Source organism: Leptopilina heterotoma, unplaced genomic scaffold (genome assembly GCF_015476425.1).
Source record: "Leptopilina heterotoma isolate Lh14 unplaced genomic scaffold, ASM1547642v1 Lhet_380, whole genome shotgun sequence".
Classification (NCBI taxonomy): domain Eukaryota; kingdom Metazoa; phylum Arthropoda; class Insecta; order Hymenoptera; family Figitidae; genus Leptopilina; species Leptopilina heterotoma.
The window spans coordinates 51,418-68,115 of record NW_025111055.1 but is presented as its reverse complement, the minus strand read 5'-3'; the positions used below and the strand labels follow the sequence as shown (position 1 = coordinate 68,115).

Genomic DNA, 16,698 nt, shown 5'->3' with positions numbered 1-16,698 from the left:
TCATGCGCAAAATAAGCCGGTTCGCGCATAAAAAGTGTTCTGCTTGTTTTTTTTTTGACAGATCATTGTTTTGGTCCAAAGTGTTCCTCGCATTTTTTACGTAAACTTGTAAATATAGAGTAGAAAATAAATGAAAAATGTCGCTAGATCAAACAGTGTGTGAAGGTAAATATGAATTTCGTGAGAAAAAAGAATTTACCCACCCGTCTTTTGAATCAAAAGTGCGAGACTCGATTTTTAGGTTATGTTCACTTGACAAAAATATAAATGTACGACAAAAGTAAAGCAAATTTCTACTGTTTTGTATATAATAGGAAACTTTCTTCTAAATAGATTTGAAGGCGTTTGAAAGGAGGCTCACAGAAGTTATTTCCAGTTTACAACCAGCCACTCTGCGATGGAGAAGTAAGTCGAAATGTTTATTACTTTCTGCAGGTAAACTTTGTTATTTTTGTTTTTAACTTCTGTTGAATTTCTTGATTTTCTTCTTTTTTCCTTTTGTATGATTCAATTTTTTTACTTGTTCTATTGAACAACTGCCTTTTGTTTTATTTATCTGTTTTTAAATCTAATCTTTTTTTCGTCTAAATTTCTCTTTGATGACGTTTTTTTCAATATTCACATATTTATCTCAATTTGCAGTATTGCTGGGTTTTATTTCTATATGCACTGCAGTTGGTGCTTGGCACTGGTTGAGCGATCCAAACACATCAGCAGTCTCGTTTACGCAAAGTCTATATAATCATCCTTTTTTTGCAATAGCTAGCGTTATATTAGGTAAGAAAAACTGACACAACGATCAATGTCGAAAATTGACAAGCAATTAATAAAAAGGAATTTTTTTTTTTAATATGGATTGTAAATTCTTTTTTCTATATCATTTCAGTAATTCTATTTATGTTGGGCGTGCACAGACGAGTGATAGCTCCAAGTATTATAACCCAGAGAGTACGAAGTGTTCTGGGTGACTTCAATATGAGTTGTGACGACACTGGTAAACTTATACTAAAACCGACAAGACCTCCTCATCCCCATGAGACATAAGAAAAAAATTAATTTTCTCCACGAGACAAGAAAATTAAACATTTAAAGACAATATTGTTTATAAAAAAAAGGGTTCAGATATTAATATTTTTCTTCTTGTAATTATTTTTCGATACTCATTGTAAAAATTGCATAATATTAGCGACCGTAGTTCGAAAAAAAATTTACTATAAATTTAAATTAATTATTACAGTATTTATTTCAATTAATTGTTTCTTCAACGAACCTAAAGAAGAAGAAATATGAGTCAAAAGTATACGTTAAAAATCGTATTCTGTCCTTAGTAAATAAATTTCAAAAATGTACAGAAAAAAAAATTATTGTCAATGAAATAGTTTTAAGTATTTTTTTCTTGACAAGAAATGTAAAGCTAAGAGAGCAAAAGAAATGTTGAATAAAAATTTCATTTATTGTAACGTTGCAAAACATTTATTCATATCACTTTCTCAGAATGTTTACAATTTAAAAATTATAACAGACTCATGGTTTATTTGTTCTTTTACATATTTTGGGCCTCATGCTTCTACTGTTTTTTTAAACGCCTGTTCATGATTAAAAAAAAAATTCCAATACAATAATATAAATTGTTCATGATTAAAAAAAAATTTTCCTTCAAATATATAATATTAATATAAAAGTATATACACAGCTTGACAACATATTTGTCAAGCTAATTAATAAGCGATTTGTTTCAAAATTGTTGGCTAAATTGAATATACTGAATTTAGAAGAAGATTTCTTTTTCTAAAAGTAATAAGTAATTTTGTAAAACTTTTTTTTTACTTATACTATGGAAGTCTTTTTTTGATCGACATTTTTGCCAACAAGGATCAAATGGTTATTAAAAATCAAAGTGTTATTTTCAATTTTAACAACTTAAATAAATTCTCGCTACAAATATTTTTTTCATCATCGACAAAATAAAATTCTCTTCTTATAAGGGGGGAATTTTCAAAAAAATAATTTTCTTATTTTTAAACTCACTTATTTGCATCTAGATTAACTTTTTTTTCACATATAATGAAATTCAATTATTTGTCACAAAATTTAATATCGTGACATTAAATAAATATCTTTTCAGAGTAAGAAACACTATACAAAAAAAAGCATGCACTACTGAAAATTTTCTCTCTCTTCAATAATGAAACATTGTTTTTTTTTGTAAGGATCGCACACTTCCAATTAATTTCAGTCATACACTCTCTGTTCGTATACGCCTACAAGGAATTTTGCAGTCAATCAGTGTATAGAAGTGTAATAACAAAAACTAACAGAATTATATTGTGGTTTTACTATTACTTTTTTTTCTACGCTTTGCTCAGATTTTTGATTCTGACGTGTATTTCAATGAAGGTAAAAATAATTCTTTTCTTCGCTTTTTTTATATTTACCTTTAGGGGGGCGGGAGGGGGGTTTAACAAACCAATAAAGTAGCATGTTTTTCAATTCAATCATTTTTGCCTAGTGCATTGAGAATAAATCGCCAGCTGAAGGAAGAGGTGCCAGACCGCCGGTGACGTCTGGTAGTTGCGTTAAATCGGGAAGATTCGAAATGTGTGATTTTACCTCCGCTCGCACTGAACAAACTTTCTTTAATTTTTCTTTGTAATCCTGAAAACAAAAGAAAATCAATTAATATTATAATTTTTAAAGCATATCTTCGGAAAATAGTCGAAAAAAGTCTAACAGACTTCGCACTCGATAATTAATTTTAAAAAAGTAGCAAAATATAGCTTTTAAACTAAAAAAAGTAGTAAAAAAGTAGCTATCGAAAAATTAAACTTGACGACCAAAAAAACTCGTTTTAGACACTTTACAAAAATGACAAAAATTCTATTCCATATTTTTTTATTATTTATGCAAATTCTAATTTAAATAATTGAATTCTTAAGAAATTTTTATTTATTCATGAAAGTAATTGAATTCTTAGGAAGATTTTTACAAAATATTTTTAAAGAATTTGATTATAATTTTTTGATATCAAGTAGTAGTGAATTTAAAAAAGTGGAAATTCTCAAAAAAAAAAGAAAAAAAAATAGTAGCTTTCAGTGGCTGATATCTAAAAAAAGTACCCAAATAGTAGCATTAACGTAAATAAAGTAGTAAATGAGTGCGAAGCCTGGTATAATCGTGGCCTCGGAATAAAATTATAATTATAATAAAATTATAAAAAGAAGGTATACTTCTAGTGTTGTTTGCGCCTGTTGCAGTAATTGCTTCTGAGCCAGGGTGTAATCCTTGAGCATTGCAAGAAGTCTTCTTCTGTCTTCCATTTCGGCCTGTAACCTTCCGTTATAATCCGCTAAAAGCGCGGCTGCTTCATTAACGGCGACACTTAATTCATCGGCCGCTGCTCTGTCAGCCAAATTGGCTAATAGTGAAACTTCTGAAACTTCAGGAGGTAACGAAGCAATTCTTTCTCGAACTCCCGCATCGGACGACGCCGTATTTTCCAGATCCTGCAACAATAATCATTGCACTCTTCTTTTTCCTCAAAATTCGAAAAAAATACTAATCTAATATTCTAATAGAATTGATAAAAAATACACCCAAGAAAAACTACACCTATTTAATATTATTAAATAATAAATACTAATTAACATTCTTTATTAATTCGATCAATTTTCAGCTTTTTTAAATTTTTGAATAAAATTGTCAAAATATTCAAAGTAAAATTTAACCCATACATTTTTGGAAATTGAATGTTAATGAAATGAATTTAACAGCTGATTGTGAAAAAAAAGCTAGGGTTTCTGTCGCCGTTCATAGTTTTAGATTTTCCATTTCAAAATAAGAGTAATTTATTTGAATCAATACAAAATTGCGAATTCGGAAGATATTTGTAAAATTGATATGAACCATTAAAGCCTTGATAAGTTCTTCTGTGTCCGGTGGATCGCCTCCTGGTGTTCTTGGACTTAAAGTAACGTGTAATTCTTTGGTGCCGTCAACTTCAATTTCTGTCTCCGATTTTTTCCTCTCCTTTTTCTCTTTCTGCAAATTAAAACCAATTAGAATTTTCGACAACCAAATAATAATAATAAAACGAATAATGTAACAAAAGCAGGAAAGTAAAATGAAAACATATAAATAAAAAATAGATTTTTTAATATTCTTTTAATCGATTAAAAATAAAATAGAAAAATAAAAAAATAAAGTAAAATTGAAAAAATAATAAAACAAAAAGTAACAAAAAAGAAAGTAAAATAGAAAAATAGTGAAACAAGTAGAGTAACAGAAAAAAGTAAGTAAAATAAAAAAAAATAAGAAAAAAAAGTAAACAAAATAAAGGACAAAGGAAAAATAATAAACAAAATTATAATTAATTATTAAAAACCTTTGCCGAAACTTTTGTCTTCTCAACGTCCAATTTTTTCTTCTTTAAAGGCGGAGTGCCAGGTTCCTTTTTATTATCAATCGCCGAATTGAAAGCTGTTTTAAATTCATGTATTTGACTTTTATCGTAAACTCCTCTCTCCTCCCAAATTTGAAGAAGTCTATTCAGTCTGTCTCTCGTTTTGTCGTCGAATCCTTTCATATGTTCGAAGGCTTTTGGTAACATTAATCCAAACTCTTTACCAAATTCTGGTCCCTTTTTCTTACTATTCTGTATGACATCGTTCGCCAAATACATGAACATTAATTTACGACTATCCTTAACTGAAAAAAAAGAAAAAACGATTCAAAATAGTTTCGAACATTGATAGGAGAATTTAACTAAAATTAGTAATTAGTAATTATAATTATCAAATTGTCAAAGTTCTTTATTGTTCACTGGTCTACCATATGAACACGAATTAAATAAAGAGACATAAGAGAAAAAAAGGAAAGACATGAGATAAAGCAGAAATAGAAAAAAATGTTTCTTCTAAACAGATATTCAATAACGAAATTTATCAGATTAAGAAAGCAGAGATAATAAAAAGAAAGACAAATTGCTGATTTTCAAGGAAAGTAGACCAGGAACTAACCTTCAAAATTTAGGTTAGGTAGAAAGATTATAATTTTTACAAAACTTTGCAATAATGGTGAAAAAATAAATAATGAGAAACAAAAGTTCCAGTGAATGGAGAAGAATTTCTTTTATTTATAATACATAAATAAAAACATACCTTTACACATTTCTTTAAACCAAACTTTCACTATAACCGGGTGATGCTTTCTGTGATGGATTAACCAAAGAGATAAAGTCTGTATACTTTGTTGTGATGCATTAAGGTCCACTAACTTTTTCACTAAAGCACTTTCTGTAAATCCTGCCATTTTCAGGCAAAAATAACAATTATTTTGACCACTTTAATTTTATAACGCAAAACAACAGACTACGTAAGTAAACCCAGTAAACCCTTTGACGTTGAGCATGAAATAAATATTAGAAAAGAAATGGATCAAACAACGTGAGTGTCAAATTATGAACACTAGGGAACGAGTGGAACTGGATTCACATTAACTTGAAACGAAAAGTGATTGGTGGGAATTTTTTCTCAGCGTCTATCAAGTTGCCTAGCAACGACCAATCAAAAGAAAGTTTCCGGTGTTTCTTTTTTATCATTGAATTTCAGTCCGAACAGCGCTAAATTTAAAACTATTAAAAAAATATTAATATAATTAATATTAAAAATAATATTAAATATTATTATTATTATATATTATTATTTATATAAAAAAAATTTATATATATATTATTATTATATTAAAAAATATTAATTTGATGCAAATAACCGATTACTTGTCTATTGTCAAATAAATATTTACTTGAATCAAATAATTTTTATTTGAGTCAATTAAATTGTATATTTGAATCAATAATTTCAGTACATTTGAAGCAAATATCTACAATTTAATTGACTGAAATAAAAATTAGTTGATTCAAGTAAATATTTTATACAAATAAAATAAAACAAATAAACAACAATGAAACAAATAAATTTTTTTTCAGTGGAATGTCAGGTACATTTTGTTATTTAATAATAGTTTTTAATTTAATAATAATAAATTAATAATAGTAATTTTTTTCTTAATAACAATTTTTCAAAATAAAAATCTCCCTTTATTTTTAATTTAAAATCATTTTGAGATCATATTTTAGCAATAAATCATTTTTCAAATATTAAATAAAATTATTATTTTAATTAAATAATATTAATAATTTTCCTCTCAATAACAATTTTCTTAAAATAAAATTCTCTTATTATTTTTAATTTGAAACTATTTTAAGTTAATTTTAGGAATAAATCAACTTCAGATTCTTAATAAAATTTCCTTAATTTAATAATAATTTTAATTTTCTTCTTAATAACAATTTTCCTAAATAATGAAATTTTTTCTTTTTATTTTTAATTTAAAACCATTTTAAGACCATATTTTAGCAATAAATCAATGTTAGATATTAAATAAAATTATTATTTTAATTAAATAATAAATTTTTTTTTTTAAATAATAATTTTTCTCTCAATAAAAAATTTTCTTAAAATAAAATTTTCTCATTATTTTTAATTAAAAACCATTTTATAGGTCATTTTATAGAAATAAATCAACTTCAGATTTTTAATAAAATTTCCTTAATTTAAAAATAAGAATAATTTTCATCTTAATAACAATTTTCCTCAAATAAAATTCTCTCTTCATTTTAAATTTAAAATAAATAATAAATGTAAAAAGAAAATTTAAACTTAAAGAGAAATCTAAAAATGAAATTAACATCGAAAATGTGAAATTTATTAATTGAAATTGATTATCTATTGAAAATAAAACTTTTAAATAAATAATTATAAAATCAATTAATCTTATTTGGAAATTAAATTTAAAAACGAATTGTCACGTTGGTGAAGTTCACAACGTTTTTAATTAATCATAACAATTTTAGAAGAAAAACATATTTTTCTAAGCAAATTTTTATAAACTTTTGTATTGAAAATATTACGTTTAGTTTTTAAATAAAAATTTCAAAAAAAAATATTTGTGAAATTATTAATTCGAATACAATTTATTTGTTTTAAGTAAATACTTAGTTGATTCAATTAAATGTTTATTTAATTAAAGTTAATACTTATTTGATTCGAGTAAATTTATTAGATTCAAGTAAATTTATTTGCTATTCAAGTAAATATTTAATTTTTAATAATAAACGGTTATTTTAAGAAAATAAATTCTTTTTCTGTGTAAAATATTTAATAATGAATGTAATTATTAATAAAACATCAAAAGCTAAAATTGAATTTAATTAAGAATTTCATTTTGTTTTTATAATAAAAGAAAAACGTTTTAATTAATTAAATCATTTTCTATGCTATTAAACATCAAAATTGAATCGCAATTGATTAAGGTAGTTATACCTAAGAAGCAAGCGAATTATAGGTTATGTTTGCGTTCAGAGAGATCTGATCTTCATTAAAAGTTCTATTTTAAAGTACCTATGTAAATTTGAAACCAATTTTTAAAGAATATTTTAGATCTTATGAAGACTCGAAAATTAATAATTTGTAATAGTAATTATTTCTCTTTCTGCATTTTTATTCGAAAAATCATAAACTTAACCTAAATATTTTTGCTTCTTTTGCTCTTTCTTCTTTGTTTTTTCCTTTTTTTTCTTTCGTCAGAACGCGTCACACGTGAGTGCTATAATAAATGAGAAATAAATAATTGACATTGACTACCCAGTAAACGAAAACTAATTGAAATGAATTAAAAAGAATTCACAAAGAGCTTTCGTGAATCCCGCTTTGTGACAAATACGAATTGGAGCCATGATGCAATTTTCCTGAATTCGTGAAACTGTATTGAACTTCCGAACCTTCTATCGGTACCAATTCACTGGACAAGTTTTGAGCCTTTAATTTTTTTCAATTCGTTAGCACGAATTCAATGCATTCCTTGGCCATTTCTTTCGAATGCGAATTCGTTTGGACAAATTGGTACATATTGAATTAAATTCAATTGAATATACAAAGAGCTTGAGTGAATCCCGCTTTGTGACAAATACGAATTGGAGCCTACCAAAAATGTTAATTCGTTTCAATTCATTTGAATTAGTTTTTTTTTACTGGGTATATATAAAAACTAATAGTAACAAAAATATTAACAAAAAAAATAAGTAAAATATTAACAAAAAATAAGTAAAATAGTAATAAAAAAGAAGTAAAATAATAAATAAAATAGTATCAAAAAAGAAGTAAAATAATAAGTAAAATAGTAATAAAAAAGAAGTAAAATAATAAATAAAATAGTAATTAAAATAGTAACAAAAACTAATTTACAAATTGATGATTAGGTTTGAAGAAGAAAGAAAAAAGGAAATAAAAGAAGAAAAAAAAGAAAACTTGGTGCTATAGCCGAGAATTATCTGATGAGTTCAGACGTCGCATCAATTTCAAATAAGATTTTAAAGATTGGGGTTGTTCTCGTTCCAACGTCGCCGCCACCGTCGACGTCGACGACGACGGTCAGATAACGCTCACTTTGACCAACATATATATGTATAATATAAAGGTTGGAGACGAGAATGTCGTGAGAGGAAGCTTGAAGATTGCAGAGGCAATTTTCTCAACAATGCTGGCACTTTGTTTTACGCATGACAGCCGCGATACATATACGCTTTTTGTCGCTTGTGTCTCGAGAAACGACGTTTTCAACCCTCAAAACTTTATCAAACGAGTCTTGCAAGGGTGCTTTACACTTGCTTGGCTTTAAAAAAAAAAGAAGAAGAAGAAGAAAAAGGAAAATCGATTTTTTGCAAATTCTCTCAGTGAATAAAAAATGCCTTTTCGTCTCGATCGGATTTTACGCGACCAGGGAAATGTTTTGTTTGGACCAAACATAATATATAGTTGAAACAAAAATATTATTTTAAATATATCATTGTCACTAATTTTTTATTTACTTTATTTTTAATAAATGTAAATATTTCAACTTACACTCTAAATTTGAATTAGTAAATAAAATGTTTATATATTAATTTACCTTTTTGCTTTTGAATTGGTAAATTTTATTAAGGGGGGGGGGTATAGTTAATTCGGTGAAAAAAACGCATGTTTTTTAGAATTTTTTTTAGCGATACGCAGAAAGTTAATTTATTTTATCACTTTGCATATAACATTGTAACATTTGAACAATATTTTTTTAAATTTTGATTTAAAAATATTAAAAATTGAGCGAGATAATGAGATTTTTCTCAGCCGCGTCAAAAAAAAAAATGATTTGCGGTGTACACTCTAACTCGCAACAGAATCATCCAAAACAAAAAAATCAAAATGCATTTGTTAAAGGAGATGTTTTTTGAGGTATTATCGGAAGGGATTTTTTTGTTTTTTTACTTTTCGATTTTCCGTAGCACTTGAAAGCCAAAAAGTCGATTTTCACTGTAAAAAATCGATTAATTTGTTATTGTAAAATTGGTAATTTTTTAATAAAAAAATAATGGCTTCCGATGTTACCTCAAAAAACATCTCCTTTAACAAATGCACTTTGATTTTTTTGTTTTGGATGATTCTGTTGCGAGTTAGAGTGAACACCGCAAATTTTTGGAGGCACCTGAGAAAAATGTTAGAATCTTGCTCAGTTCTTAATATTTTTAAATTAAAATTTAGAAAAATATTGTTCAAATGTTGCAGTATTATATGCAAAGCGATAAAATAAATTAACTTTCTGCGTATCGCCAAAAAAAATTCTTAAAAACATGCGTTTTTTTCACCGAATTAACTATACCCCCCCCTTAATAAATTAGTAGAAATTATTATTTACTAGTAAACTTTCCTAATTTTAGATTTCGTAATCGATAATTAAATTTAAAATAGTAGCAAAAATAAGTATCTTTTAAAATAAAAAAAGGAGAAAAATGTATATTGAAAAATTAAACTTGACGACCAAAAAAACTCGTTTTAGACACTTTACAAAAATGACAAAAATTCCATTTCATATTTTTTATTTTTCTGACACTTTCCTAATTTTTATCAAAAATATTTACTTCTTTCTATGTCCCGCTAATAAATTGAATTTCTGCAACAAATTTTATTATTCATGAAAGAATTTAAATATTTATGAAAATAATTTAATTCTTGCGTAGAATTTTATAAAAATTTTTAAATAATTTAATTCTTGCGTAGAATTTTATAAAAATTTTTAAATAATTTAATTCTTGCGAAGAATTTTATAAAAAATTTTTAATAAATTAATTTCTTTTGACTAATTTTATGCAAATTCTAATTTAAATAATGAAATTTCTGAGAAATTTTTATTACTCATGAAAAGAATGGAATTCTTACGAAGATTTTTATAAAATTTTTTTTTAACAATTGAATTCTGTTTGGAAATTTTATGAAAATAGTAGATATTGAAAATCATTGAATTGCGAAAAATTTTTAAAAATAATTCAAGTTCACAAAGAATTCTATTAAAATTTTTGACAATAATTGAATGTCTGTGTGGTATTTTATTAAATTTTTTTGAAAATAATTGAATTCCTTAGAAGCATTTTATTATATTTATGAAAATAATTGAATTCTTGCGGACGATTTTATTAGAATTTTTTAAAATAATTGAATATTCAAGAAGAAATTTATTACTTTTAAAAATAATTGAATTCTTTTGATGTATATTGTTATTTATGGAAATAATTGAATTTTGCAAAGAATTTTATCAAAATGCCTCAAAATAATTGAATTTTCTGAAATACTTTTGTTATTCATTGACATAAATGAATTCTTTCGAAGAATTATTTATGTAAATCATTGAATTCTTCGGAAGAATTTTATTAAAAGCAAAAAAAAAAATTGAATTATTTCAAAAAAATTTAATTTAAATTATATTTAAAATAATTGATTTTTTCGAACAATTTTCTTAAAGTATTTGAAAATAATTGAATTCCTGTGAAAAATTCCAATATTTTTGTAAAAAATTGAATTCTTTCGAAGAATTTAAAAAAAACAATTTTTTTTAAATAATTGATTTTTTCAAGAAATTAATATTAAATTTTTAAGAATAATTACATTTTTTGAACAATTTCTGTAAAATTGTATTAAAAATAATTGAAATCCTGCTAGGAATTTTATTATAATTCTTAAAAATAATTGAATTACAGTAGAGAAGAATTTTATTATTTTTGAAAATAATTGAATTATTGCGGGAAAGTTTATTAAAATGTTTAAATAGAATTGAATTTCTGTGAAAAATTTTGTTATTTTTCAGAATAATTAAATTCTTTTTGTGAATATTGTTGTTTATGAAAATAATTGAATTTTGCAAAGAATTTTTTTTCAAATGCCTCAAAATAATTGAATTTTCGCGAATAATTTTGTTATTTATCGACATAATTGAATTCTTTCGAAGAATTATTTATGTAAATAATTGAATTCTTGGGAAGAATTTTATTAAATGCAAAAAAAATATTGAATTATTTCAAAAAAATTTAATTAAAATTATATTTAAAATAATTGATTTTTTCGAAAAATTTTCTTAAAGTATTTGAAAATAATTGAATGCCTGTGAAAAATTCTAATATTTTTGTAAAAAATTGAATTCTTTCAAAGAACTTTAAAAAACAATTTTTTTAAATAATTAATTTTTTTGAGGAATTAAATTTTTGGAAAGGAATTTTTGAGCAATTCCTGTAAAATTGCATTGCAAATAATTGAAACCTTAAGATGAATTTTATTATGTATGAAAATAATTGAATAGTGTTACTAAGAATTTTATTAAAGTTTTCAAAAATAATTAAATTCCCGAGAAGAATTTTATTATTTATGAAAAAAGTATAATTATTGCGAAAAACTTTATTAAAATGTTTAAAAAGAATTCAATTTCTGTGAAAAATTTTGTTATTTTTGAAAATAATTGAATTCTTCATAAGAATTTTATAAACATTGTTTTAAATAATTAATTTTTTCGACATATAATAAATATTATGAAAATTTTATTTTAAATAATTGAATTCTTGTGGAAAACTTTATGTGTAAAAATAATTGGATTTTTTGATTAATTAATTTATAAAAATATTTGAAAATCTTTGATGAGTTTTATTATTTATGAAAATAATTGAATTCTTGCTTAGAATTTTATCAAAAATTTTTTTTAAATAATTGAATTTCCATGAAAAGTGTTAGTTTTATTAGGGAAAGTAATTGAATTATTGTGAAGAATTGTATAAAACTTTGTTAAATAATTGATTGTTTCGAAACTTTTTTGAAAATGCAGTATTTTGAAAATTCTTGTGGAAATTTTATTATTTATGAAAATAATTGAATTTTGGATGAATTTTATCAATTTTTTTTAAATAAAAATAAATAAAAAAAAAATCTAAAATAAAATTAAAAAAAAAAATTTTCTTTTGTCATCAGGATTATATTAGAAAATTTGTAAATACTCAAATTGTCAAAGATGCAAAACATGTATTTTCACCAGGAGGATTTGCCTCTTGTGCAAAAAGGGTATACTATATACTTCGATCGACCCAACTTAGACGCCTTGTCACTGCGGTCATCAAAGAATGCTCTCTTGGACTGATCGGCTTCGCGAAACTCTCGAGGGCAGAAAATTCCACGAGACTGACTGCACATGACGCAAAATCGATCTAATATATTGATCACGACAGGAAAAAGAAAAGGTTTTAAAAGCAGGAGTAAAAGAAAAAAAAAATTAAATAATTAACAGTTGATATTGACGTGGGGTAAAAAAAAAGAAAATATCTAAAAAAGCAACAAAATAAAATGATTCTATAAATTGAAAGGGGAAACAAATAAAAAAAGTACCGACAAATTAAAAAAAGGAACAATTAAAAGAGTTGCAAAAAAAAATTAATAATTAAAAAGAAACAAGAAATAAAAGGAATAAACAATTAAAAAAAGGAACAAATAAAAAAGAACCAACAAATATAAAAAAGTATCAACAAAAATAAAAGAACCGACAAATAAAAAAATTAATGAAAAAAACCATCAATTAAAAAAGCGAAAAATAAAAAATTGAAAAATAAAAGAAAGGAAACAAATAAAATAATTTAACAAATTAAGAGAAGCAACAAATAAAAAGTATCAATAAATAAAAAAAACAACAAATAACAATTTTCATAATTTAATTAATAATAATTTTATAATTGAAAATTTTGAAAGTATAGAATTGAATTTTATGTACAATTACTTTGTTTTTAAAATAATAATCGTCTTTCTTAATTCTTAATAATTGAAATTAAACATTTAATTATTGAATTTTATTAAAATTTCTAAAAAATAATTAAATTCTTTCGAAGAATAGATATTATTAAAGGTTTTGACAAAAATTGAATTCTTTCAAAAAATTTCTTTACAAAATATAATCGATTCTGTTAATAATTTTATTTGATTTTAAAGATTTTCTTTAAGTTTTTTGTCGTTGAAAATAATTTTAATTGAAAATTTTTTAAAATAATTGAATTAAACAAAGAATTTTTTTTTAATTTTGAAAATAATCGTGTCTGTTAATAATTATAATAATTAAATATTTGATTATTAAAGTTTATTAAAATTGTATTTAAAATAATTGAATTTCTGAGTAAAATTTTATTATTTATAAAAAATATTTTAATGTTTGCGATTAATTTTCCTATGTTTATAAAAATAATTGTATCGTTTCGAAGGATTTATTAAAATTTTAGAAAAAATAGGATTCTTTCGAAAATTTTTATTAAAAATTAAAAAATTATTGAATTGTTTCGTAGGATTTATTAAAATTTTAGAAAATAATTGAATTTTTTCGAAAAATATTATTAAAGTTTAAAAAGAAAATTGAATTCTTTCATTATAGTTTTATTGAAAATAATTGAATTTCTGCAAAGATTTTTCAATTTAAAAAAATAAGTGAATTGTAAGAAAGGATTTCTTATAGAAAATTTAAATAATTGAATTCTGACGTGAAATTTTATTGGAAATAATTGAATTTTTGCAAAGATAATTGAATTGTTTCAAAGGATTTATTAAAATTTTAGAAAATAATTGAATTTTTGCAAAGATTTTTCAATTTAAAAAAATAATTGAATTGTAAGAAAAGATTTCTTATAGAAAATTTAAGTAATTGAATTCTGACGTGAAATTTTATTGGAAATAATTGAATTTTTGCAAAGATAATTGAATTGTTTCAAAGGATTTATTAAAATTTTAAAAAATAATTGAATTTTTGCAAAGATTTTGCAATTAAAAAAAAAAATTAAATTTCTGCAAAGATTTTTCAATTTAAAAAAATAATTGAATTGTAAGAAAGGATTTCTTAAAATTTTAGAAAATAATTGAATTCTTTCGTGAAATTTTATTGAAAATAATAGAATTTTTTAAAGGATTTATTAAAATCTTAGAAAATAATCGAATTTTTCAGTCACATTTTTGGAAAATAATTGAATTTTTGCAAAGATTTTTCAATTTAAAAAAATAATTGAATTGTAAGAAAGGATTTCTTATAGAAAATTTAAGTAATTGAATTCTGACTTGAAATTTTATTGGAAATAATTGAATTTTTGCAAAGATAATTGAATTGTTTCAAAGGATTTATTAAAATTTTAGAAAATAATTGAATTTTTGCAAAGATTTTACAATTAAAAAAAAAATTGAATTTCTGCAAAGATTTTTCAATTTAAAAAAATAATTGAATTGTAAGAAAGGATTTCTTAAAATTTTAGAAAATAATTGAATTCTTTCGTGAAATTTTATTTAAAATAATAGAATTTTTTCAAAGGATTTATTAAAATCTTAGAAAATAATTGAATTTTTCAGTCAAATTTTTGCAAAAATAATTGAATTGTTTCAAAGGATTTATTAAAATTTTAGAAAATAATTGAATTCTTTCGTGAAATTTTATTGAATATAATTGAATTTCTGCAAAGATTTTTAAATTTAAAAAAATAATTGAATTGTAAGAAAGGATTTCTTATAGAAAATTTAAATAATTGAATTCTTTCGTGAAATTTTATTGGAAATAATTGAATTTTTGCAAATATAATTGAATTGTATCAAAGAATTTATTAAAATTTCAGAAAATAATTGAATTTTTTCGTCAAATGTTTTGAAAATAATTTAATTTTTGCAAAGATTTTACTACTGAAAAAAATAATTGAATTTTTTCGAAAAATCCTATTATAATTTTTAAAAATAATTGAATTCTTTCATTATAATTTTATTGAAAATAATTGAATTTTTGCAAAGATAATTGAATTGTTTTAAAGGATTTATTAAAATTTTAGAAAATAATTGAATCCTTTCATTATAATTTCATTGAAATTTTGTTGATAATAATTAAATTTTTGCAAAACATTTTATTATTTATAAAAATAATTGAATTCTTCCGGAGAATTCAGTAGCATTCTTATGAAAATAATTTAATTCTTGCGAAGAATTTAAAAATTTTATATTTTTAAAAATATAAACAATAATAATTAATTATGTACTTATAATAAGTGAATTTTTTGAATTTTGATCATTGAAATTGTTCAATTTATATTTGGAAATAACAATTTTTGTAATTTAAATAATAATAATAATAAATTAAATATCACATTCTGCGCGTAATATTTGTTCGTAAATAAAATAATTGAACAAATGAATATAATCAGAACATAATTTTCTTTTTTAAAAATTCATTGAGAGTAAATATAGAAAAGATTATAATTTTAATTATTATTAAGAAATAATTAATCATTGTTTTGTTAATATAAATAAAAAAAATAAAAAAAAATAAAAAAAAATTGCTAATAATCAGAACAGAATTTTCTTTTTTGAAAAATAATTACCGAGGGTAAAAATCAGTTTTATTCATGAATTTATAATTGACAAAAGAAGAACGGTCCATTTGATTTGGAATTGATTTAATGAAGGCGCAGAGATATATCAATAGCGGTTTGTTAACAGTGAAATTAATTCATAAATACCTTAAAATTTGAACGTAAGCTTCCTGACATAATTTATTACAAATTTCAATACAATAATCAGGGCGGAATTTATATTGCAGTTCGCGTTACCTCTTTTCATTCATTTCCGATTTTCTATAGGTGAAAAGCTTCATATGAATAGAGATATATAGCGAAACGATTGCATATCATCTCTACATATACCTAATTAATATTTTAATTAACACAGTTTTAATCCGCAGTAAACTCTTCTCTATTTTTTTGCAGCTATTGAGAAAACGAGAATGAGTATACTATGTAATATTTAGCCTTTTTCATTTTGTAATGTATTATTATAAAGTCGAAGGGATTATGTATTTAATTTGTAGATTGTACCTACAATTTATGTTTATTTAATTATAAATATAATTGCTACGTTATTTCATTATTACTAAAACAGGGTTGCCACAAAAATTTAATTTTGTTTTTCCCTGACTTTTCCCTTATTTTCCAGACAAAATTTTGACTTTTTCCCTAAACCAAAAAAAATATTCTAATTTACTCTAAAAATTATTGGATACTCAAAAAAATGTTCTATTACATTTATTTATCAATTTCTTTAATTGTAAAATAATTCGAAAACATCAATAACTACTTTTTTAAATAAATATTTAATCATTATTATTTTTCTATAGGAATTAAGATTCTCAAATGTTTTATGATAAATTTAAAATGACAGAGTGATAAAATAATTATTTTATATCATAAGAATATATTGTAACTATAAATTAAAATTTTCAAAATTCAATTATTTCTAA

The 16,698-nt window shown here is 22.9% G+C and overlaps 2 protein-coding genes across 2 annotated transcripts; one reads left to right on the top strand and one right to left on the bottom strand.

Moving 5' to 3' along the window:
* Positions 1-10: 10 nt before the first annotated feature.
* Positions 11-1,460, top strand: LOC122505956 (nuclear envelope phosphatase-regulatory subunit 1). Its single transcript, XM_043617864.1, has 4 exons — positions 11-165; positions 334-405; positions 643-777; positions 887-1,460. The coding sequence occupies exons 1-4, from the start codon at positions 138-140 to the stop codon at positions 1,042-1,044; spliced, it is 393 nt and encodes a 130-aa protein (XP_043473799.1). The 5' UTR covers positions 11-137; the 3' UTR covers positions 1,045-1,460.
* Positions 1,451-5,421, bottom strand: LOC122505954 (regulation of nuclear pre-mRNA domain-containing protein 1B). The gene is made up of 5 exons (XM_043617862.1): positions 5,157-5,421; positions 4,382-4,704; positions 3,904-4,038; positions 3,228-3,503; positions 1,451-2,655 (listed from the first exon to the last, which is right to left on the bottom strand). Exons 1-5 carry the CDS (start codon positions 5,305-5,307, stop codon positions 2,506-2,508), a joined length of 1,035 nt encoding a protein of 344 aa, XP_043473797.1. The 5' UTR covers positions 5,308-5,421; the 3' UTR covers positions 1,451-2,505.
* Between the last annotated feature and the right edge of the window lie 11,277 nt (positions 5,422-16,698).